General features: G+C 40.3%; 2 protein-coding genes across 2 annotated transcripts; both read right to left on the reverse strand.

Moving 5' to 3' along the window:
- Positions 1-4,245: 4,245 nt before the first annotated feature.
- LOC128738438 (uncharacterized) lies at positions 4,246-4,654 on the reverse strand. Its single transcript, XM_053833564.1, has 2 exons — positions 4,469-4,654; positions 4,246-4,404 (listed from the first exon to the last, which is right to left on the reverse strand). The coding sequence occupies exons 1-2, from the start codon at positions 4,652-4,654 to the stop codon at positions 4,246-4,248; spliced, it is 345 nt and encodes a 114-aa protein (XP_053689539.1).
- A 9,733-nt stretch (positions 4,655-14,387) lies between these two features.
- LOC128737919 (uncharacterized) lies at positions 14,388-15,210 on the reverse strand. The gene is made up of 2 exons (XM_053832694.1): positions 14,800-15,210; positions 14,388-14,736 (listed from the first exon to the last, which is right to left on the reverse strand). The coding sequence occupies exons 1-2, from the start codon at positions 14,989-14,991 to the stop codon at positions 14,587-14,589; spliced, it is 342 nt and encodes a 113-aa protein (XP_053688669.1). The 5' UTR covers positions 14,992-15,210; the 3' UTR covers positions 14,388-14,586.
- Between the last annotated feature and the right edge of the window lie 10,977 nt (positions 15,211-26,187).

Consider the following 26,187-nt stretch of genomic DNA (forward strand, 5'->3'; position numbering starts at 1 on the left):
TAAGGGCAACTTGATCGAAACGAAAATGTTAAAAAGGTTTAAAATGCATTCGTTCTACCGTTCAAAACGCAGGCGTGACTGAGCAAGCTGTTAGTGGCGTTATGCATAGCGTTCGTATTCCACTACTAAACAAACGGTGTGAATTTGAATGCACGGTAGTGTGAATGCGATAGAAAAAAGAATTGGTTGAAGCCCTGATCCGAACACAGCACTGTATACCATCCATCGTAGATTCAATCAGTGTGAGGAGCTTTCTGGGGAAGCTGATGGTTTTCTATAGCTTTTTCCGGTCGATGATATCATATACGACTTTGAAGTCAACGAACAAGTGGAGCGTGAGAACTTTTCACTCCCGGCCCTTTGGGAGGATCCACCGCAGTGTAAATATGATCCGTTGTAGACCATCCATCGACGAAGCCGGCTTGATGAGTTCCCACAAATCTGTTCGCAATTGGTGATAGACGGCGGAAAATGATTTGGGGCAGCACTTTATAGACAACATTGAGAACGGTGATCCAACTTGTCGCCCTTTTTGTAGATCGGGCAGATAACCTATCTTTCCACTCCTACGGGTCCTTCGGTGCTGCTTCCACCTTTCGGTCACCTTACGATCGTCCGTCAAAATACTGCCTTTCCTTCGTTCAGTTTCGCTTTCGCGTTTCCTGAGAACGATGCAGCCGCTCCAACTCTGCATATTCCATCTTTTTCAGATAGCACTTTTTCTCCCCGATGATTTGATTTTACTGCATCTTCTTCTGTTTGTGTCCTTCCACTTTCTGATGTTTAGCACCGCATATTTGCTTGCCCGCGCAGCGTTCTGCTCATCCATTACCCTCCTATATTCATCGTCAAACCAATCGTTCCGCTGATTCCGTGCCACACGCCCAGTGGAGCTCTACGCTACACTGCCAATAAATGTTGTGATGGTAACAGTCTCCGAGAGGGACTACGTCCAGCATGTCCTCTTCCGGCAGCACAGCTTCGAGTGAGTCCGCGTAGTTTGCGTGACGTCTACCTGCTTCAGCCACGTGAGATTTAACCGAGGCTGGCGTTACTACCGAATATTGTTTACAACAGAGAGTCTTGGGCACTAATGTCACTTTGGGGGCACTTGGGGGGATAATGTCTGAGAATGAGAAGTCAGAGAGTCTCTCAAAACGTAGTCCATGTATGATTCTGTCTGATTTGGAGACCTCCAGGTGTACTTGTGTAGGAATCTGTGCAGGAAGAAGGTGCTACAAACGATCATGTTCTGCTCGGCTAAACATTTGGTAATTAGACAACCCGCGAATTGATGGTTTCTTTTGAGATGCTTCAGATGCATTCACGCAGTCACAAGCCCTGGAAGGTGCACATAGCACATTCTTAGCATTATTACAACATCCTTAACGCGCGGCACAAAGAGGTATAAAGGAAGACGAAGCTTGCTCAGACTTACAGATGAATGGTGAATGTCACTCGAAACAAGTCTGATGGGGTAAACACTTAGGTGCAGTTGTCAAGCGATACTTTCTGCAATTTCTTGCAGCCCAACTTGACATAGCAATTCTTAAATCAGTCAATCCCACAGCACAGAAGGTCCTTGACGGTCAGACTAGCGTCACTGATCACATCGTCAATTTTCACTATTGCCACGTAAAAAAGCATCACAAGAAGCAATCTCGTTTGCATTACTTAATTGTTCGTAGAAGGTACAACCATTTAACCCAACAAAAGCTACGGGACCGAACCTCGTGATGGTTCTGTTATCTTAGTTTAAGCATTCGCGATAACACATTTCTTAATTCAGCCGCCCGACATTGAATCCGACATTGTCTTGCACCGCTCCTAACATAGAACACAGACACACTCTAGATGAGAAACGCTTTCAATGTAGATAGAAATTTTACATTCAAGAGTGAAAACATTGAGAAAACGTATTTTTCTCAGACCACCATGTTGAATTAGAAACAATTATAATTAATGTTTAAAACTGGTTTCAACCGCGGTTGATGCGATCAGCTACGCTCACTTATGCTCATTCGACTTTGTTGCCTTATAGAAGTAAAATCTGTAAAGATCATGCACGAAATATTTGTAGAGTTGAGTGTAATCTACAGTCTGTCTGAATTGAGTATTGCATTATTTTATTCAATTTGCGCTACTACAGGTTTATCAACTTTACTATTAAAAATTGAAACTTTCGTTAACCAATTAAAAAGCAGCGTAAATACAAAAAAATTAACCATAGCTCAATTCAGATAGATTGTAGATTATATTCTACCTTACAAGTGGTTCATACATAACTTTTAATGTAAATCGTAAATCATTTAACGCTTTAGAATTGAAATTACCTTCAAACCAAATGTTTTGTACATTGCTTGCTTGTAGATATCTTACTGTTTGAGACAATCGACAGATTTTTTTTTCCTATCGCGAAATAATTATGTAATTGAATATCGCATTGGCCATTTTCTTCCAGTCTTTCACAACCTGGTCATTTCTTCTGCTTAAATTCCGCAATCCTAGTTATTTGTTACATTCTTTTTTCGTTAAGCTCTAATCATATTGATATTCGATTCCAGCCGACTTCATAATTTTAGGTTTCTTTTGTTTTGTTTTCCGTCCTTTAGAAACTAGTTTACAGTTAACAACTTGAAGCCATCTGTCGGTTGTTGAACTTACTTTAAAAATTCAAATAGTATGAAATTGTAAACAAATACAAATAATTCTTTTAATCAGTTTTTATTTCGTGTTTTAACCAAACATGAGTATGCCTTTTCTGTTCCGTTATTGAATTTTTATAATCAGAAAGAATGCAGTGAATATATTTTTATTAACAAAAAAGTAAATACAATGAGTTATTTCAGACTTGGTTTAAGGGCAAGATTTTGTTGTAGTAAAAAGACAACCGGCTCCAAATGTTAATAACACGCCTACGGTACAATTCTACGAATAAGAATAGATTCAGTATGACGGTATTATCGCCAATGTATGAGGAAAAAGTAACTGGAAACAATGACAAGTGGAGAGTTGTGATAAGGGTGTTGTGTTTGGAGCAGACATTTTATATTTTTGTTGCATAGCAAACAGAGTTTAAAAAAAAAGTGGGGATTTTTGTTACACTATGCTGCGTTACTGATAACAACAAATTATTTAGTATTTTTATGAAAAAAGCATAAATAAATATGAGGAATTATAGTGATACGAATAAGCAAGATGAACGAAAAAGAAATCTGATTTTCGAAACATTTAGCAACAAATAATGACGTTAAACACTACTTTCGATGCATCACAACTTCCACCGTTTTTTCAAAACTTTCTAATTATATTACCATGTCATTAGTTACATATTTCAGCGTTCCACTTAAATACTTTGGCTAAAATTTGATTTGAACTATCAGTTAAGTACCAGCTTCTTTTGAGGAACCTTTCGAATCATTTTTATGGCACATTCAATAGCTCTCATTCCCTGTAGTCTAATTTTTTGCTTCCCTGCTGTGAGGTGCGCCTCTCCAATTAACCGTAACACTTTTTTACACAGTCACATTCACCTACACAGTTGGTTAAGTCTGTTGCTACTCTTGTTAAATATTTTCGTATACATTAGATCTCTCTAATTTTCCAGCGGCATCGGTTTGGACGTTCGCAACAGGGTGGATAATGTTTTTTTTTTTAGTTTTACCGTCCAAGCATGGTAACAGTTTAACAACGTTTACTACTAACAACTTTACAGTCTAGAATCGGTTCCGAGTTTGTTTAAAAAAATTACTTATCAGCTCAAGTTCGCTCTACAGTCTATGATTATCACACTATTAGTACCGGATAAAATCATTCACCTTCAACAAAGGAATTTCAGAGTATTACTACGGTGGGACCGAATCCTTTGCGTGATTATCTAACAACTAACATACATCGATGGGGATTACCGCTGTAATTGCCTTTTTATAAAATGAACGGTTTCCAAACGGACATTTTTGGTATGAAAACAGGTTGTTGCGGTTCTGCTGTTATTGTGAAAGTAGTTGGAAGAATCTGATTGCTGTTCGATACTTTTGAACTGTTTTGTATATAAAAAATTAACTTTCAGATCTTTGCGTGTATATAATTTCATTACCATGACGAATGATGTCTGCAGAAGTATAGGCACTTTCAAAAATGATAAGAAAAATGTTGATCACACAACGTGTATGGAATTGTCAGGCAGCGCATACAGTTCTACTGTGTCCTGGGAAGCCACAAAATGCTCAATAGGCTAGATAGCACTTACATCACCAAGCAGTCGTCACACTCGGCTCCAGTGTCGTCTTCGCAATTGCAATCACACAAACCGCACTCATCTCCTTCACCTTCGGGGCCACCATACTCGCAGCAAACACAGCATGGTTCCTCGATCTGTTCGATGGCCACTTCCGGTGTCGAAATCTACGGTTTGCAAGTTTCGGTTTAAAAAAAATAAAACCATAAAGCTCAAATTATGGTCACCTACCGGTTCATGGGTGATCACTCCATCCACATTGTTTGGCGCAACACTGGAGGAAATACCGGGAAAGAGCATTTCCGACGGGAAAAGGTATGTGTCGCAAAAGTACGCGCTGTGTGTGTTTTTGATGTGCTGTTTTAGTTTCTCCAGCGTTGGAATCGGCATATCACAGAGTGGACATTTGAAGTCCATTGTTGCAGACGTCTGCTACGTATGTTACGCTGGATATATGTTGCTATCCAGCGGATATCCTTTACCTGTCTGGTAATGCCTATTAATAGCGTGTTATGCGTGATAACATCGCAATCTGTCACTTTTTCTCCTCACTAGAGATTTCGCTGGACCAATCGAGAACAAACACCAGAGTGTAAATTTAGCAATAAATCAGCTTCAAACGTTATATTGTTCAACTGTAAACAGCAGATTTACCTTTGTTCAGACAGTTCAGAAGCTTTTTATCCTATTTGCTGTTCGGAAATCACCAAAATGTTAACATTTTACGCCTGCAGGTTGACTTGACACCCGAACACCTCTGTGAATGCTGCTGGATGCTTGTGTGCTTGAGAAAATGTACCTATCTCTGGCTAGACAGCACGCTGTTCGAATGTTGTTTACATCCCACGCTCATCGGCTGTATGTGCCACCCATCCAACCAACAGCAGCAGGGTGGTAGAAGCTTTTTCGAACGAAAGCTCTTCGAATCGGTTGACTGTCGCGCTGCTTTAATATCGCGCATAGAAGCTTTTCATAGATTTTTCGATGTTTGTTTAATTTCTTATAAGAAGTTGAAAAAAGGATAATGTACGGTATGTATTACTGAAATCAAAAAATAGGGTATGTTGCTACATCGTCGTAATTGCCTATTCCTGTCCTATCCTGCACAAATTATTAAAAATATCAGCATTTTTATGACACACAATGCAAAACTAGTTGTTCCCTAATATTTTAGTTTGTTGTCTATCACATGCGATCAATCAAAGTGAGCTGAGATCTACTTAAATGCTTTTTATCATTAGAGAAGTCCTACCAGCCAAATTTCCTACGTTTTTTCGTGCGACGAAGAAGACAGTGTCGACTAATCGTTTGAATTTCCGTCATCCATAAATGAAAATAACTTACGCAAGGCATTGTCGTTATTCTACAGCCAGGAAAACTTGCCTGACCTGCAGAAATTTTGTAGAATGAATAACATTTGTCATGCCGTCCTTTTTTTTGTTTATAGGAGACTAGACCACTGCGACCAGCATTTAGATCTATTGTGGTATGCTCCATCCTTAATCTATGTGCACTGCCTGACATACCACCAGTAATCCGAGCAGTTGTCAGTACTCAGCAAGCACAGTTGTCCCAATTAGGCACAGCACTTCTTATGAAGTTGATTACCTTGTTGGAACTTTCAGTCCAAATATTCAGAGGCTCCAATGTTCCTTTACCGAGGACTCTTAATCTACGTTGTATTAACGCACCACACTCGCACAGTAGATGTGCTGATGTTTCAGTGTCGTATCCGCAAAAGCGGCATGAATCTTCACTGAGAATGCCCATCTTCGTGAGATGGTATTTACTCGGGCAGTGTCCTGTAAGCAAACCTGTCATTATGCTTAGTTCTTTTTTTATTTAAGCTAAGCAGCTCCAGGCTTTTCTTACCACTAAGTATAATAAACATCTTCGACTGCCGCAGTCCAGTTGCGGCAAGCCAGTTTTCTTTTATAGTAATGTTTTCCCACTGTTTGAATTCCATTTTCAGGGCACTTGATGATACCCCGCAAAATGGTTCTGGACCAATAAAGTTAGTGGATGAACCTTGTCTTGCTAATATGTCAGCTTTCTCGTTTCCTTCTACCCCGCAGTGTCCTGGAACCCAGTACAAATTTATTTGGTTCATTTCAGCCAGCTGTCGAAGAGAACGGGCACATTCCCATACTAATTTGGAACGACATGTGGGTGAAATTAGAGCGTTCAATGCTGCCTGACTATCTGAGAAAATGCAGATATTTGCATACCTATATTGCCTATATACCTATATTACGTAGACAGATGTATGAGCACTCTAAAATCGCATATATTTCCGCTTGGAACACTGTCGGCCAGTGACCCATAGCTATTGATCTGTTTATTCCTGGTCCAGTAATACCGGCTCCAGTACACCGGTCCATTTTTGAGCCATCGGTATAGAAAATTACTGAGCCTGGACGCACAGGAGGGCCACCGTGTTCCCAGGTTGAGCGCTCGGGCAAGATGATTTTATAAGGAATTTCGAAGTTTGGCGTCGTGCTCGTCCAGTCTTCTATTCCGGTAGTTATTTCATTTATACGGACTTCCTTCAAGATCGAAAGATGTCCTGTTAAGTTTCCCTCCAGCAAGGATTTGTTGCGGTATAATCGCAATGCTGTTTTCTTTGCTTCTAAATAAGCGAGGCATAAGTTATCCTCGGCTTCACTATTGTTAAGTAAACCCAGTGGACCATACTAGATCTAAGCCCCCAAGTTTTGCCGATTGCTTTATTGCACAACCAGATAGCACATGTTGCTTTATTTATACCTTGTTCTACGTGAGCTTTTTATCTAGTGACACCTAAATATTTCACTTCATTGGATAATTGTATTTCGATTCCATCCAGCAAGAGTTTCTGAATAGTATATTTCCTCTTACGGGTGAACGGAACTATAATTGTCTTTTAGCCCCTCTTTTTTACACCATGTCAGTGTGTGATTTAATGCTGATGGCATTCGATTTGAAATGACATCGTCGTATTTACCTCTCACGAGAATCGCAATGTCATCAGCGAATCCCACTACCTCAAAGCCTTTTTCGGTTAATGGTTTCAGTAAATCGTCTACAACTAGTGACCACAATAGAGGAGAAAGAACTCCACCTTGAGGACAGCCTTTTGTTGTTTTCATCGATTGAGTTGCATTCCCAAGCGAGGAAGTAATCTCACGATTTACTAGCATTGCCTTTATCCATTTTGTTGTGTAGATGTCAATCCCATGTTTACTCATAGCTTCTTGCATTGATCTATGAGAAGCGTTGTCAAATGCTCCCTCTATATCAAGGAAGGCTACCAGTGAGATTTCTTTTGTGTCTATAGAATTCTCGAGCTTGCCAGCTAACATGTTTAATGCATCTACTGTAGATTTATTGCTCTGAAAAGCGAACTGAAATTTACTCAATGGAGCTTTCTCTAAATATATTGCTTTAATGTAATTGTCGACAATTTTCTCCATAGTTTTTAAGAATATGGAAGTCAGACTGATTGGCCTAAACGCTTTCGGGAGTGTTTTATCACGCTTTCCAGCTTTCGGTATGAATATTACCCTTGTTTGTCTCCAAACGGTTGGTACATGATTTAATATAAAACTGGCCCTAAAAATTTCTTTCAATAATGGGATAGTTAACTGCTTGCTCTTCTGCAGCATTACTGGCAATATCCCATCAGTACCAAGTGCTTTGAACGGTTCGAAGGAGTCGGTTGCCCATTCTATTTTGGACTCAGTAAAAATGGCCTTGGCTATTTCATGAGCTTCTAGTTCAGCTGTCATGCCGTCCTACACAAATACATGCGCGTTAGCTTCGTAAACATTGTTGTGATTTTTAGTTCGGACGATGAAAAACTTTGATGGACGGATTTTAAAACGGAGATGAATTAAGATTCAAACCATAAACATTAATAAGAGTTAATGAACGTCCTTGCTAACCTAAACCCAAATCAAAATATTTAAATTAGAGCTTTCAGTTAAGGGGGGAACCTACTCTGGAAAGCCGGAAAAATCAAGTTTTAGTTTTTTTGCATTTTCGAGACGCTTATACCTTCAGAAATGTTATGCCAAAAGGATTTTTTTCTATCTAATCTCGTTGAAAACTTACGGCAAATATTGTGGAGTCTCCTCAAGCAAAGTCAATTGCTGTACGCAGCCACGTAGCCAGAGGTGGGGGGCAGGAGCCTTATCTTGGCTCCTAATACATTATATGCATATCTTACTGCTTATAAATATAATACATTTAATATATTGTAGTTCTAAACGCAAAAAAACGCATATAAAACAGTTAAAATCAAAATTGGGCCCGGCCCCTCCTTCTGGCTACGTGGCTGTACGAAACTTTGAACGCGTTTTCCCCGAAACCATGTTTCTTTAGCTGGCGGTACGTGTATCTCAGAATCTAGTGAACCGATTCGGCTGAAATTTTTTTTCAGCATGTAAAAATGAATTATCTAAATTGTTACGTAGCCGTTTTTTGATATCTCAATTTTTCAATTTTTTATGAGCTCTAATTGGCGATTTTTGACGAAAAAACACCTTTCTCTCGGAAAAATTGCCGCCATTTTGGTAATTTTTCGAGTTTTCGAAAACCGCTACGTAACAATTTAGGTATTGACATGAAGCTTCAAAATCATCCTTGAAATCTATTCTACGTTACTCCGTAGGTTCCCGGCACGTACCGCCAGCAAGGAACTATTTTCTACAGGGCATTCACGCGCCCACCTGCCACCAGCATAATAATCACTATTCTGGTATCCAAAAAATACAAAACATATCTTCAAATATACCCTAACCAATAAGCAAAATAACCAACACTTAACTATAATTCGAGCATCTGAAAAAAAATTCACGAAAACTATTATTTTTCGGTCTTGTAGAGTAGGGCCCCCCCTTAACAAAGCTAAGATTTTAATTTACCTGGTTCGTAAGATTCATACATTGAATGATAGCGTCACGGTGAAAGCGATCTTTTATAAACACAAGAACACCATGTCTAGTTAATATCGCTAGACCTTTTTTTTGTGCGAGAGCCACCCAAATACCATTTAAAATTTGACGTGACGGTCTCAGTGCAATCCACGTTAACCTCTTGGAACATGGCAACATTTTTTTAAACGGTAGTTCTTTTACAATTGACGAAGGGACGGTAGAAGAAAGAAATGAAATTTAGAGTGACGGAGAAAGAGCAGAAAGGTGAGAGGAGGGGAGGGGGGGGGGTTATTAGTAGCTACGCTTAACAAGTAGTCGTTGTGACTCCTACAAAACAAAAGGTAGGAGTCACAACGACTACTTGTTGAAGGTAGCTACTAATGCCCCCCCCCCTCCCCTCCTCTCACCTGTCCACCCTTTCTCCTTGACTCTAAATTTCATTACTATCTTCTACCGTCCCTTCGTCAATTCTAAAAGAACTACCGTTTCAAAAAATATTAATATTAAGGGTTACCAGTTGTTCAAATTAAAAACTAACTTCGTTAGTTTGCATGAGAAATCGTTCAAACGAACGGGGTCCACCGTATTTGATCTAAATCTTTTTATATCACGTCAGGTTATCATGGGATAACTTAATGCGAAAAATCTTTGAGGCGTGAGAAGACAACGCTATTATAATGGTTTCTTATTCCTTTAGAAGAACCTGGATAGAAGATTTCACTGTGAGTCGCAATCGTATCAAGGTGTAGAACGTGGATTAAATTCGGTTGGTTGAAGACATCGACAATGGAGTTCCTCATGGGGTAATTAGTTGTCCTGCCACCAGGCACGAATGATATATCGCAGGCACCGATTATTAAATACCTGCAGTTTTTGCGTTGTCTCCGCTGAGACGCACCACGTTCCGCAGGTATACAATAGTACGGATTTAAAGTTTGAATTGAAAATTCGGGGTTTCGTACTTAGTGGGATCTGGTTTGAGCACCAAATGTTTCGCAGACCTGCAAAGGCCCCTATAGCCTTCCTGATCCGTGTGGCTATGTCAATCTTGGTACCACCATTGGGCGTTGTCTGGCTACCAAGATATTGAAAGGCGTCTACCTGCTCAACTTTTTATCCCGCTACTGTGAAGTTGGTGGGATAGTCAGTGTTCACTACAGTTTTTGCTACATTGACTGTTAGACCTGTTGCCTGGGAGCTCTCGGAGAGGTCATCTAACTTGTTCTAAATATCGCTTCGGCGTTGTGCGAGCAACACAATGTCGTCGGCCACATCGAGGTCATTTAGCTACTCCATCGTTAGAAGCAATCCTCGATTTGGTCTACTGTCAATTGTTCCAACTAATATCTCATCTACAACGATGAGAAACAGAAGCGGTGATAAAATGCAGTTCTGTCTCACGCCGACAGTAACCCTTATCGGGTCGGACAAGACGCCGTCATGCAAAACCTTGCACGAGAACGCCTCGTACTGAGCCTCGATGAAATGGACTAGCTTATCTGGAACTCCTCTACGCCTAAGTGCGCCTTAGATGTTTTCGTGGTTGAGTCAGTCGAACGCCTTTTCGAAGTCAACGAACACCTGCAGAAGAGAGTCCTGGAATTCGTAGATCTGCTCCAATATAATGCGGAGCGTTGTGATGGTCTATACATGATCGGCCAGCACGAAATCCAGCTTGCTGCCGCCAGAGAGTAGCGTCGATCTTCTCCTGGATCCGGTTGATTATCTTACAGAGTGCTTTAAAAGTAATTACAGAGCAACGGTATGCCACGCCACTTACCGCATTCAGTTAGGTCTCCTTTCTTAGGGACTTTGACTAATATGCCCTGCATCTAGTCCACCGGAAAAGTTGCGGTTTCCCATATATTGCTGAAAAGCTGATGCATCATCTGGACTGACAAAGATGGGTCAGCTTTGAGCATTTCGGCTGAAATACAGTCTATCTCTGGTGCTCTATTGGTTTTCATACTCTCGATGGGTTCTTAAATTTCATCCAGCGATGGCGCCTCCGAGTTGACGCGAATAGTTCGGCGAACTGTTGGCGTCATACGCTGCTAGGTTTGTTGAAAACTCGGAAGAGTTGTTCAAAATGTTCAGTCCATCGCTTAAGCTGTTTTGTTCGGTCAGTCAGTAGCTGACCAACTACTGCCAGCAAGAAATATCGTACAACAAACGGATATCGCCATTGGCGTCGGCAGTTTCCCCTTGTTCGGCTACGGAGTTAGTCCAGGCTCTCTTGTCCCGCCTACAAGTTCCTTTAACAGTCCTCTCCAGTTCAGCGTATCGTTCATGGGTCTTAGCCGATTTGGTTCGCGCTCGCTCAATGGCGGCTTTCGCCTCTCTCCGCTCGTTGTTCGATAAAGATCCGTTTCACCTCAGAATTCTCTAATCGGTGGACGTCGTAACGGCGCCCAACTTTCTCCTCCCGTCGTTGGACACGTGCGATGCGTAAACGTATCTCAGCGATAACGTCTCAACGCTGCGTTTGTCTCGTACATCAAGAAGGATCCTTTGCCATTTTCGGCTGATGCAGATATGGTCGATTTGGTTTTGTGTTCAGCCCACATCTCTTTATGTGCTGGTTTATGGGAAAAGAGCGATCCACCAATAACTACATTGTTGTCACCACAGGACTCCGTTTTTGCTCATCTCTCCTTGGCCATAGCGTCCCATGACATGTTTAAGGTACGCGTTGTTTGAGCCAATCTTCGCGTTGAGATCTCCCAAGCGGATTTGTATGTCCCCCTTCGGGATTTTTCGCAACCACCCTATTCAACTGACTGTAGAAACTCTCTCTCTCTCTCTCTCTCTTTCTCTCTCGCTCTCTCTCTCTCTCTCTCTCTCTCTCTCTCTCTCTCTCTCTCTTCTGCATGTCGGCAGCATCTGTCGGCGCTTAGCACTGGATTGCAGTAAGGTTTCTAATCCGTGTTTTAAATCTGACAACGATTATTATTTTTATCGGTTCCCATTTCATTAGGACCGCACGTGCCCCTGGACTCAGTAGGAATCCAACTTTTCTTTCACCTCGTATGCCAGATTAAAGCAAGACTTGCCCAGATGATGTCCTGTGTTCGCCAGCACCCAGCCAGTGGACCTCGCTCAGCACCAGGACCGCACCAGCCTTAAAAATGTTAAAAAAACGTCTTTATACATGTTTGAACGGAATTATATGACCCATCTTTTTCTCATAATTTGACTCATTTTAGCCCAAATACTCTTCTGTGCAATGATAAGGCCATAACAAATATTTTACAAATTTGTTTTCCTTCCGAGGTGGTGCTAAAGGGTGGGATAAGATTTTTTTAAGTAAGCAAATAAAATTAATTCTCTTAACGGTTTTCGCCCATTACATTTTTTAACTTTCTCTGCTGTGTCGTGCTAGAAGCGTTAACACTTCATATTTCGGGATCTTTATTTTATACAAAAAAAATTGTAACCATGTCTAACCAACTTTTTTGGACCTCGATTTTTAGAGTCAATTACAAAGGGAGTCGCGGCGAGAAAAACCTCGAAAAAAATCTGCGTTGGCCTCTTTATTTAAAACGACAGCTTTTTCAAATTTCTGAAATGAACAAGCCTTCATTAAAATGATATTTTTTCATTGAATGAAACTTCATTCAAAAACTATTAAAATATAGGCAATCTACAAAACACATCCAAGTATAATCTGAAATGTAAAATTTTTTGTTTTCGGTAATTTTGGCTCCTACACTAAACACTACATATATGGGGAATTTCTTATGTGCAGCATCCAGTCTAGTGAGTATTAGAGCGGAGTCAGTGTGAGTAGAATGATTTAGCGGATTTGTAACTAATCTCAATGAACATCTTTTCTCTAAATAGCAAATGACTGTCGCTGCAAAACCAGTTTGTGTCTGCTCAGGTAGAACAATCGCAAGACACAAATGGTATAAATCAAGCTCTTCATCGTATACACCACAACGATAAACGATTTGCAATATGATTATCAAGAAATTACTCAGAAATCTTTTCGGAAATTTTCGACGATGCTGGATATAATAGTCAGAAAAAGCTTATGTTGGCACTATTGACATGCAATCGTAAATGTAAATTTCCAAAGCTAATAAAAACATTCTTGGAATGAAATCAATAAACTTTGAATCCACAGGATGTAAGTAGAAATTTATGTTTGCAACGAAAAATACTATAATATGTATATATGTAGAATACTTTCTTTCTTTTTTTCGAAATGTTATTGAACGAACTCCCAGTCCCAGAGGTACGACGCTGGTCTAAACAGCCAGTCGTCGTATGTTCGAATCTCAGCTGGTAGTCTGTGAGAGTCAGTAAGATCATAACACTAGCCCTGCAAATCGTATAACCTAACAGTTAGTTGCGAAATCTATCGAGCAACAAGCAAAATCTAGAAAAGGATATCATACTTTCCTAATACTGTCTAATTATTATTTATAGCTTATTATCCAATTGTATAACACATTTTCGCCGTTAAACTAAAAATATCCTTCGGTGAATTAGAAGTTACGAGTTGTTCCCAACTATGTAATACATCTATCATCTGCTTCAAAATATATGTGAATCGAATATATTAGCATGTCACTCAGTCAGTTAGCCGAATAAAAAAAACTGTGCCGCTATTCTGTCGAACAGATGCTGCTACGTATTGCTAATCTATCACAGCTGTAGGCATGCAATAATTTTTGGCACCATCATGAACCCTTCCGCCAGTCGCCACCCGAAGTCAACCATCAATTTAGATAATTTTCCCTCGCACCAAATGAAGAGAGCAGCAGCTCTCCGATACATCAAACATATTTCGAGTGGGTACGTACATCGCGGAATGCACATTCGAACAAGCCGATTTAATCCGCAGAATTAGCGCCCGATGCGATTTTCCGTTTGGCAAAAATTCGACATTAATGTGCAAAATGTAATAAAATCAGTTCGGTACCTGCAAGCGGCGCTGTATTTTGAACCGAAATGAACGCGAGCATATGAAAATAAACACAATTAGCCTTGTCGGATGTACCGGACCATGTGGCAGAATTTTTTGTCTGTTTTGTGCGGAGGATTACCACCAACCAAGTATGATGAATATTCAGATGCACAACTGTGGATGGCCGCAACAAAACATATCCTTCCATTGTAGAGTGTTGATTCTGGAAGCAAAACTTAAAAATTATCTCCTGCATTTTAAACAAATATGATAATTTCTAAAAATTTATTACATCAATAAAATAGAGCAATCGTCATGATCTTAATCAGCATACATGTAACACTTACAACATAGGTTTTCGTGTATGACAAGCACTTTCTGATAGTATCAATTTTTCATTTTAGCTAAACGTTCATGTGTATAAAATAAACAGTGTAAGAAAATATATCGAAGCACATGGGTTGCTTGCTCTGAGCATTGGCTGGCGTCCTAACCGGCGCGGTGTAGGCCGACGAGGTTCACATAATCACACAATCACAATCGCAATCGCAGTCCCCACAGTCACCACCCGAGTCCGCACCACCGGCGCCATCACCACAACACCCGCAGTCGCAGCATCCGTCGTCTGTCACGACCGCTGGTTCTACTAACACCTCGGGGGTCGAAATCTACAAAAATAAATTAGAACAATTGTTCGTGACACGCAGTGTCTCTAGAATTGAATCAAATACCGGTTCGGTTGTGATCACTGTACCAGGCGTTTCCGTCACAATCAACGGTGATTCACTGGGTAGTAAAAGAACCGGTGGAACCAAATACGTATCGTAGTAGTACGAAGTATGGGCGGCCTTGATGTGCTCCGTGAGGTCATCTTTCGAGTCGAAGTATGTTTCACACAGTGGACATTTGAAGTTCAGATCCATTTCGAATATCGGTAGCTGCACTAAAATAAACACTTCTAGGAAGACGATAACACCTTATCGGAAGCAATTAAGTCACTGTGGCTGTAATCGGCCGCGAGCAGCACATTTCTTCGTCGTTATGCCGTCACCATCGCACTATGAATGGAATCTAATCCACTAGTACTGGTACTGATCGAACCATCGCGTTTCGGTTGGCACCAAACCACTGCATCAATGTCCAGTTTAAAAGACGCACACATATTTCATTCCACAGCCTGAGCAGTGTAGCAAAACTATGCGAACCCGCTGTTGTTTACGTTTGAACGAGCGCTGGTTCGCCCCTTTTTCTTCGAATACATGAGACACGGTTGCGCCCGTCCTGTGGCGCAATTCCGGGATCCTTGTTTTGACGCGTTTCGAGTACGCGATAACTTTACCATAACCGTTGAAGTTGTCAACATAAATCAATAAACTATGATCTACCTACCAACAGCATGAGCTTATATTCAGAAAATAATAACTAAATATCTTCGATTTATAAATTATTTGTTACTGCCAGGATTGTCCTATTTTAAATTTACATCAAACCACGATTCCGTCTCGGCGCGCCGCGCAAGAACACGACAACAAAAGCTTTTCGGTATGTCACACAGGGTTGCACTTCGTGGGACATTGAAAAACATCGCACAGATGCCAGCGGCCGTCTGCCTAGCGTCGACTCTGCCCCGGGTCGTTGGTGTCGACAGAGACGCCAATAATTCTAGACGCCATCGTCCGCCGCACACCGGCGCGGCCGCATGGTTAGCGCAATCTGAACGGGGGACGGAGGGGATTGAAATATATGTGGCGGGAAAGGCTACACTCCCTCGTTTCCTAATTCAAATTTGCATACCGTAAAATTAAACCAATTAGTAATGCAGCGAGAAGTGCCGACTTTACAAGAGGAAAACTATGTCTGCGGTAAACAAGACACTAACTACGTTTCCGGCTTACATTTGAACTTTCGGGCCGGAATTGTAACGCGTTCGACCCACATAATTTAGAGCAGCACGGTGTGTACGCATAAAACCTGCTACCCGCGCGCCCAATCACGTGGTGTCTATCACATGGGAGATGTGTACTCGATCGCACAGACTGCGACCGACGGACGTGTTTTAAGAATGCAAAATAGTAAAGGTCAACCAGTTAACGAGAAACAACCTATCGCTGAGCAAGGTGTGCGATCGTTAAATTTTGATCTGATTTTCTACTCAAGCATGAGCAGCAAATTTATTATCGAATATGGTACTGTCTGAAACCGTTCTTTCAACTTTAGAAACGACTTAACTGAATAAAGATTTCACAATCACCTGAAGAACATTATTCATTCACAACAAAATGCAAGTGATTAACAGACCACTTGCGTGAAATAATTCAGCTGGTGCCATCAAAATGGCAGCTGAATTACGAGAGCACTGGCGGTTCATTAATTATTTTAAATTGTACGGAGCTGCATAAAGTCTGGCAATATTTTTTTTTGGAAATGTCGAAGAGTTTTTTTTTCTGTTATATAACTGCCATAATCTTTTCCATCGACGGAGGAAACGGTAGAAGAAAGTATTGAAATCTAAGGTGTTTATAGTATCCAAATTCCAAATAGATTGAAACAAGATGTAAAGAGGAAACAGCGTAAAATTTGAAAATTTGGTTAACGAGGGTCATTACCTATGAGGGTAGGCGGGGCAAGACCGCCCGCCTAAGCAAAACCACCTGTATAAAAAAAAGTTGTAACTCAATTTCTAGTTTATCTGCTTTAAATGACAATTGATCTATTACCTACATGTAAAAAATAAAAACATAAATATTTGTAATGATTTCCTATTTTTAATTGCGATTTGGAAACACGTCCAAAAAAATAGAGCATTTTTTCCATGCGCGGTGAAACACGCCCACTAACGGGGTAAAACCGCCATAGCGTATAACTTTAACAATATTCAACCGATTTGAATGAAACTGGTGGCATTGGATTCGTGAATTTATCTAATTTAAACAAATTGAGTCAGTTTGCTATCAAACAATACATGGTACCCCGAGATTCGCAAGTTCGAAAGAGTGTCCGGCAAGCACTCGTATTGGAAGAATATCAGCAATATACACACTTAAAAAAAGTGCCGAAGTCAGCAAAATTTTGCCGAGGTTTGAACAGTCGAGCGTTCGGTAAATTTTTTTATGATGCCATATGTTAGTAAAGATCCGTAAACGTCGATTTGCAAAACTGAAATTTTTACCGAACGCTCGGCTGTCCAAATCTCGGCAAATTTTGCTGAGTTTTTTAAGTGTGTAGGTACCAGCAGTCTTGAAATTGATACCGTGTAATTTCCTTAGACAACAAGATGGATCGGGTTAGGCATCCTGGAGTCAATCTTTAAGGACTAGAGAGGATCTAAGATAAAATATAACAATATGGGTATTAAAGTTCCTGCAATTGATCGAGTGGGTCATTTTTTGACATTTCAAATTGTTCTGATTGATAAAGCAGATACATATTATTTTTCCATTGCTAAGATAATTTGCTATATTTTCATAAAAAATATGTGTATTCCATGGTATTTGTTCCAAGAGGGAGGAATTATTGAAAACAGCTATATCCGAGAAAACAAGAAAGTTATAAAAAACGAAACGATTATAACGAAAAATCTGTTTTTATTTATTTCTCCGATAATTTATACGATACTAGCTGACCCGACAAACTTCGTATTGCCACAAATTAACCTGTGTTGTACATAAATCATGAATCTCGGATGATCTTTGTCACTTCTCGAGTTTTGCAAGCCCCCCAGTGGGCGGCGCTTCCGACGGCGGGTCACCGGCAACACTCGCGACCGGCTCGTCCTGAATGATCTAGTGTTACTATAGATAGTTTTTGTGGTCTTGTTATTGATTAATGTTTTATGGAAGAGTCTCGAATTTCTCGAGTTGGATTAGTTTTTGAGTTTCGCAAAAATTTCTGTTTTATTTGTATGAGAGTCCATATCCCCCTACCACAGGGGTGAGAGGTCTCTAACTATCATAAAATAAATTCAAGACTCAAAAATCTCCTACATGCTAAATTTGGTTCCATTTGCTTGATTAGTACTCAAATTATAAGGAAATTTGTATTTCATTTGTATGGGAGCCCACCCTCTTAAAAGGGAAAGGGGTCGTAATACACCACAGAAAAAAAATTCGGCCATCTAAAACTCTCACATGCCAAATTTGGTTCCATTTGCTTGATTAGTTCTAAAGTTATGAGCAAATTTGTATTTCGTTTGAATGGGAGCCCCCACCCCCATCCTAAAAAGGTAAGAAGTCCTAATTCATCATGGGAAAAATGGTAGCCTCCAAAAACACCCACATGCCAAATATGGTTCCATTTGCTTGATTAGTTCTCGAATTATGAGGAAATTTGTATTTCATTTGTGTAGAAGCCCCCCCTCTTGAAGTGTGGAAGGATCCTATTTCACCGTAGAAAATATTTTTGCCTCCAAAAACCTCCACATGCCGAATTTGGTTCTATTTGCTTGATTAGTTCTCGAGTTATGGGGAAATTTGTATTTCATTTGTATTGGAGCCCCCCCTCCTAATGTGGGAAGAGGTCCTAATTCATCACAGAAAAAATTCTTGCCTCCAAAAACACCTACACGCCAAATTTGGTTCCATTTGCTGGATTAGTTCTCGAGTTATGAGGAAATTTGTATTTCGTTTGTATAGGACTCCCCCTCCTAAAGAGGGGAGGGGTCCCAATTCATCATTGAAAAAAAAATTGTCTCCAAAAACACACACATGCCAAATTTGGTTCAATTCGCTTGATAAGTTCTCGAGTTATGAGGAAATTTGTATTTCATTTGTACAGGAGCCCCTCCTCTTAAAGTGGGGAGGGGTCCTAATTCACTATAGAAAATTTTCTTGCTCTCGAAAACCTTCACATGCCAAAGTTGGTTCCATTTGCTTGATTAGTTCTCGAGTTATGAGGAAATTTGTATGGAAGCCCCCCCCTCTTAAAGGGAAGAGGAGTTACAATTCCCCTTATAAAGAGGGAGGGGTCTCAATTTACCATAGAATAAATTCTTGTCACCGAAAACACCCACATGCCAAATTTGGTTCTATTTGCTTGATTAGTTCTCGAGTATGAGGAAATTTGTATTTCATTTGTATAGGAGCCCCCCCTCCTAAAGTGGGGAAAGGTTCTTATTCATCATAGAAAACATTCTTGCCTCCAGAAACACCTACATGCCAAATTTGGTTCCATTTGCTGGATTAGCTCTCGAGTTATAAGGAAATTTGTATTTCGTTTGTATAGGAGCCCCCCCCTCTTAAAGTGGGGAGGGGTCCCAATTCATCATAGAAAAAAATTTTGTCTTCAAAAACACACACATGCCAAATTTGGTTCCATTTGCTTGATTAGTTCTCGAGTTATGAGGAAATTTGTATGGAAACCCCCCCTCTTAAAGGGGAGAGGAGTTATAATTCTCCTTATAAAGAGGGGAGGGGTCTCAAATTACCCTAGAATAAATTCTTGTCACCGAAAACACCCACATGCCAAATTTGGTTCTATTTGCTTGATTAGTTCTCGAGTTATGCAGAAATTTGTGTTTCATTTGTATGGGAGCCCCCCCTCTTAGTGGGGGGAGGGGTCTCTAACCATCATTAAAACCTTTCCTGGCCCCAAAAACATCTACATGTAAATTTTCACGCCGATTGGTTCAGTAGTTTTTGATTCTATAAGGAACACAGGACAGACAGACAGACAGACAGACAGACAGACAGACAGACAGACAGACAGACAGACAGACAGACAGACAGACAGAAATCCTTCTTTATAGGTATAGATTGCTGTACAAGGTATTGTAAAATATTGCGTACGCATTCAGTAATATGACTGTCATCAACATTTAACACCAATTTGAGCAAGGCCCTGTAAAACCATGGTGGGCGGTATTACCCCGGCGGGCGTTGTTACCCCGTTTACCCTTACAGCAACGATATTCAGCAGTTTATGGTCATTCCGCAGGTGTGCAAAAGTTCATAATTTCGAGACTTCGCGGCACTAGTGTATGGGTACGATTTCTGAATGTGTTCTATCCACGGAATCTATTTATTTGTAATATCCTGTTTCCAGAAATTTTTTTAGTGGACCAAAAATGCTAGGCTGATGAACGGAAGTATCCAATTTTCACACTATGTATCATCACTGTGCAAAAAACTTTTTAAACATCCTGCCCAAGTAAATCAAAACACCACATCAGCCCTACTTTCTAACCACAGATGCCCTACTTTCTGCCAACAGCAGAAATGTTATCACAGTTTATGCGATGAGATGATTTATGTGAAAAATATCTTTTTTTTTGTGTGTGTGGATATTATCACTACGACCAGCATTTTGATCTATTGTGATCTTATCCAGGTGTTGTTCCGCACTTCGTTGTTATTGCAGTATTGCTATAGGAGTGAGCGAACTGCTTATTATCCGTGCTTAAAGTGTCGGTGTGTTTTCACCCCATTTACCCTCTACGCTTCTTACTACTTTTCAACCAATCTAGCTCTAGAGCCAGGTAGTACGGAGACTAGTCATAATTGGTCCTTGGACAAGAGGCTTCATTCGCACATCGAGCAAGTATCATTCTTATAACCAGCCCCGGCTAAAGGCTTCATGGTCGGTAAAGCAGAGTTCAGCACAGAGTGAGGGTGTGAATGTGTATGTATGTGTTCCTTACTACTTATGCATCACCAATGTCGTTCCTAGAACCAGGAAGCGGAACAAGCTATAATTTGCCCTTGAACAAAAGGCTTCATTCGCACCTCAAGTAAGTACCACTCGTACAACTTGCCCTGCCAAGAGACTTTCATTGTTAGTAAATGCAGAATGCAGAAGGAAGGATGAGGAGGGGCCTGGGAATAAACCCATGCTAAAGTCACTTAACATCGAGTGGCCTGATTCTACTAAAATTCGAACCCACGACCACTCGCTTGTCAAGGCAAACTCGGTAACCTTGCGGTTACAGAGCCCCCCGAATAATATCTAAGAAAACATGATACATGCTAGAAAAAAATTTAATCAATAGAATGCTACATCATTTCGAAACGATAAAAGGATCTTTCCAAATGCAGCAACTTGTATATGGCCGCAACAGTAAGATGTACAATTTACAGCGGATTTTGGAACCGCCTGGTGACAAACTTATAAAATTCCATCCCCCAAACGAAAGGTCTTAAACTACTGATTAACTTTGCTGAAGACAATAATTTTCTATATAGCCAGGATTCCGAGATATTCCAAGAGAAAGAGTGTTGTACAAAATACAACGCGCGAGTATCCGTGTTACAAAAGTTGGCGCGATAAACGGAAGGTTAATCGAAGCCTCTTGTGGAGGGAAAAGTAGCCTCGACTTCCAGCTTGCATGCATCGTTGACCCGCTTAATTCTGTTACTGTCAACGGTGACCTGAGATCCTGGATATAATTAACTTCATGGGAAACAATGTTTATTTTCTCTGGAGACTGTTCCTCCACCATCCCAAAGTTTCTAGTAGTGATGAAAAGTTCGTCTGTGAAGGCTAGGAGATCACAAAAGTGAATAAGATACAGGACAGTCCATCCCGTTGCCGCAACCTTGTGTGCGATTCAAAGGGATTCGAATGTGTCCTCGAGACACACACGTAGCACGCCACTTGCTTCACGGTATGTTTGATCAGCCGCGTCAGTTTGGCCGGAAAACCGTTGTCGTTTATTATCTACCATAGCTGTTCACGCTCGACTGTATCGTATGCTGCCCTGAAATCTACGAAAATATAATGCACGTTGTGCTTTTAATATTTCTGGAGAATTTGTCGGAAAATGAAAATTGGATCCGTAGTACCACGGGTTCACATAAAGCCCGCCTGATACTGCCCCACGAATTCTCTTATGGTCATGATGTTCACCAAAAACCGGCTGTTTCGTCGTAATTGCCTATTTCCATCCTACACTGAGAAAACTTTTCGTATAGTTTCTATGTGTCCCACACATAGATTTTTGCAATGTGCCCAGTCAATGAAATTTATATGCCAAACAGTTATAATTTATGGGTACGCGAGACTTTTGCACATACTATTCATATCCGTATAATTTTTATGTGTATTTCTAGGCGGATTGTGCTTATATGCGGCACACGATAATCATCTGGAATTTCATTATGTGCAGAATATTTTTAGTGTATTTAACACAAATTATTGAAAATATCAGCGAAAAAATGAAAATAAGTGGCTTTGCTTACTACGACGGGAATTAGAAATAAACCCTAGTTGGATTCAGTTCAATGTTTGTTGAACAGGTGATCTCCAGGTGCCTTAGTGGATATCTCTGCGGGAAAAGAAAGTGTTTCACCACTAGGCCTCGGGAGACTGCACAGTTAATGCATCGCTATCCGTTATCGTTCGTGTCGGTGTGCAGGCTGTGAGGCCCGATCATGTATTATAGACCACATGACTTCTCTGCCGATCTAGGCGTTTATATCTCCGATGATGATCTTGATGTACCGAGGCGAACGGCTGTCGTAGGTTGCCTCCAGCTACACATAGAACACTTCCTTCTTGTCGTCGAGTCTACCTTCGTGTTTACCCACCACCATATGATGCTGTAGTTGAAGTGCATTCATTCCATGTGCTTATTTCGTCACCATTATCCATGAAGAATACTCGGAGTCGAATTTCCTTAATTGTTCATAGTAGAATTGAGTTTAGATAAGATGCTTTACTAGGGGCACGGTACCGAGTCTCGTGATGGGGCTGCCATCTTAGTTGTAGTACCGAGACGACACATTTCTTAGTTCAGCCGCTCGCTCCTAATCAGACGCTGTCGTGAGCCGCTCACTCGACCAGCTTTTAAGAATCCATCGTAACAAGCTCCGCTTTAATGCCATCCTTTCCAATCGATTTATTGTTCTTTAATTTACTGAGAGCATCATTGACGTCGTTGGCACGTCGTTGGGGTACCTATTCCACTTGTATCAGGTCCGGCTCTGCCTGGACACTATTCACGTGTTTATCAAAGTTCGCCTTTCGGTCACCTCACGATCGTCGAGGTACTATTATTCTTTTCTCGACACAATTCCCCTAACCGCACAGAGCTTTAGCGGGATTCTTCGAGTTTCTGGTAGAAATTTCGCCTTTCCTGAGATTGAGAACGATGCAGCTGCTCCAACTATGTCTGCTTCGCTGCATCGACTTCTGTTTATTTGTTTCCACGTCCCCACTTGTGGCCGCCCGAGCAGCGTTCTCCTTATCCATCATCTTCTTAGACCAAAGTAATGATTAATTTTTGCATGCAGGGGAAAAAGTGGAAAGGTGAGAGGGGGTTAATGGTAGCTATGCTTAAGGGGGCATAGTACTTTTTACACCACATTTTTTGCCTTATTTCAAATATTTTTTCTTTATAACGCGAAAAGCGAATCGATTCGGGTTTTTTGCATTCTAAACCTTGCACTTTATACTAATATTTATAATTTCGTTTGCATGTAAGAACCTCTTCCCCTCTCCCCTACGGCTCCTTGAACATGATCATTCGAAAAAAATATGAATTGCGGTACCATGGATTGGCGCTGGGGGGCTTATCCGAATTGAAAAATTCCAAAACGACATGAAAGTATATTAAATTATCTCGTGTTTGACCCATCTTTTTTTAAAATTCGAACGCATAACAAAATAGCGGACATTCAAACATAAAAGTAAGGTTTTTAGTCGAAAAAATTGACTTTAAACATTTCTGAAAAATACAAAAATTGTAATATCGAAAAAAGGATGGGTCAAACACTAGATAATTTTGTTGGCTTTGAAACAAAAAAAAGAATCATGAGAATTGCTTTAGCCGTTCTTGAGATATTCATGGTACCGACTTTCAAAACCTGGTTTCGAGAAAAACGACGTTGAAGTTTTTATTCGTTGTGTAATCGCTCCAAACATGCGCGGTACAAATAGCTGTTACTTTGTCAATTTTTGGAATTCATCGAAATGACTTGAAACACATATGGTCAAAATGTTAATCTTTCAAAATAAGGCCATTACAAATATTTTATAAAGTTTTTGTCCTTCCGGTATTCGGCGACTGAAGAGGGGGGGGGGCGAAAAAAAAACAACGTAAATTTTTTAATCGAGCAACAAAAAAACATGGATTTTAAGAATTTTTATTTAAGGTTTAAACGTGAAAACCGAATCTATTCTTGCTTATAATCTGCTTATAATGCTTATAATCACTGATACTCCCGCATTTCACATTTGGAGATGTGATTCATTTCAATATGAGTGCTACATCGAGATCAAAACTGGAAGTGGCTTTGAACGATTGCGTGAGGTACGTTTTCAACCTAAATCGAATGTCATCAGTGCGTCACTTGCAGAAACACCTAATTGGTTGCCCTTTCCGTAACTTCTACAACATGCGTGCTTGTTTATTCTTATTCCGGATACTAAAACGCCAGACACCTGCTTATTTGTTCTCAAAATTACTGCCATCTCAAAGTCAACGGACAAGCAATCTTGTGGTGCCTGTTCACAGTACGGCTGAGTACGGCGATTCGTACTTTGTGAGAAGTGTGGTGATATGGAATAGTTTGCCACCAAATTTAAAACGTGTAAATCAGGAAGTGATGTTCAAAAAAGGCTGCTTATCTTTTTTCAATCAATAGAGGCTAAAGTTTAGAAATTTTATATAAAAAAGGTAGAAAAGGTTGCTAGTTATTTTGTACGATTTATTCTCGTTAATGACACTTTAAAAGACAGAAGTCTTATGTCATGTATCATGTTTTAATAAATAATATATACGTTATTATTTTCTATGCAAAAAAATACGAAAAATGACAAAAACGAAGGAACATTTTTTTGAACGATTTTCGGAAATTCCATTGTTCGAATTCCCCTTTCTGTTTCATGCTAGAAGCGTTAATTCTCGGAGACTCATTTTTCGAGTTTTTAGACTGTAGAGCCCAGAGATAATTGTTTTTATAAAAAGAAATTTGACTCATATCCTACAAATTATTTTTTTGCCCCCCGATTTTTCAAGCCAATTTCAAAGCAGTACCTTGAAGTCGCAAGGACCTCCATAGTGTCGTCGTCCCACCAGAAAAAAACACGGTTAGATTAAACTTCCCGGTCGGTGGTTTCTACAATAGACGGAGAAAGAGGCATTATCATAGTTTGCCATCGCCCAACAGTTTCTAGAAATAACGTCCAAGCCGTCTGCGAATCCTGCGAATTGAGTACTCTTGACACCGGATTGCCTTTCGAATTCTCTTGCTATACGGGATAACGTAACAAGATCCCAACAAACCACCGAAATTTGTATTTTTTAAATGTCTTTACTGGTGAGTGGTTTCTTGTCATGTTTCTAGAGTTCTTCCGGGAGTTGTTACTTTTCGTCACCTCGATTAATCTTCAGCTACTCGATTTCTCGCCGAATCTGATCGAGATTCGAGCGCGGAACGCTACTATCGTTTGTAGGTTAGGGACCGTGCAATAATTACGTAAGGCCTTTTTCTTCATTTTTGAACCCCCCCTCCCCCCTATATAAGATTTTGGCCAATCCCCCCTCCCCCCCCGTACAAATTCTTAGTAAGATTTTTTGAAACATCAAAATTCAAGTTTTATTTAAAAAGATAGACATTGAAAGAATATTGAAACAGTCAACAAAGTTCAAACAAGTTCATAAAAACCAACGTTCAAACAAATTCATAAAAAAAAAAACAAATAATATCAATTATCTATTGTAAATCCCTTAATGGCCCCCTCACGAACAGAACGTATTTCAGCATTGAGGTTGTCAATAAATGTTGGTGTATGCTCAGAAACTCACTAGCGTTCACTTAATTCGCATTGATCCAATCTAAATCGTCTGAAAACGTGTCCTCGTCAAGTAGTATACAAAGAACTTCTTTGCCTCTTCTAGATGACACGCGACATGGTCTTATGTTGGAATTGGCACTGCGTTGCGTCTAATGTACAGATCTGTAATGACCGCGGTTTCCTTTGAAGCAAAATACTGACCCCACTCTGGCCATATACGGCAGGCAAGATATTTGGGAACAGAAGAACAGTATATCCCAAGAAACATTTTTGTTGTATAGTAGCTTATCAAGCACTTGTTCCATTGGTACAGCTATACATTAATTGTGTAAGCTAGTTTTAAACAAAAATATTTCTCGTGATATCATAAGGGATTGCGGCTGCCTTGC

Source organism: Sabethes cyaneus, chromosome 2, assembly GCF_943734655.1.
Source record: "Sabethes cyaneus chromosome 2, idSabCyanKW18_F2, whole genome shotgun sequence".
Lineage (NCBI taxonomy): Eukaryota > Metazoa > Arthropoda > Insecta > Diptera > Culicidae > Sabethes > Sabethes cyaneus.

What these genes read in the sequence shown, in the direction of transcription:
- LOC128737919 (XM_053832694.1), bottom strand. Translation starts at nt 14,991, where the DNA reads ATGGATCTGAACTTCAAATGTCCACTGTGTGAAACATACTTCGACTCG. An exon ending in CAGTGATCACAACCGAACCG is followed by an intron (nt 14,737 to 14,799) that starts GTATTTGATTCA and finishes TTATTTTTGTAG; the next exon opens with ATTTCGACCCCCGAGGTGTT.
- LOC128738438 (XM_053833564.1), bottom strand. Translation starts at nt 4,654, where the DNA reads ATGGACTTCAAATGTCCACTCTGTGATATGCCGATTCCAACGCTGGAG. An exon ending in GAGTGATCACCCATGAACCG is followed by an intron (nt 4,405 to 4,468) that starts GTAGGTGACCAT and finishes TGCAAACCGTAG; the next exon opens with ATTTCGACACCGGAAGTGGC.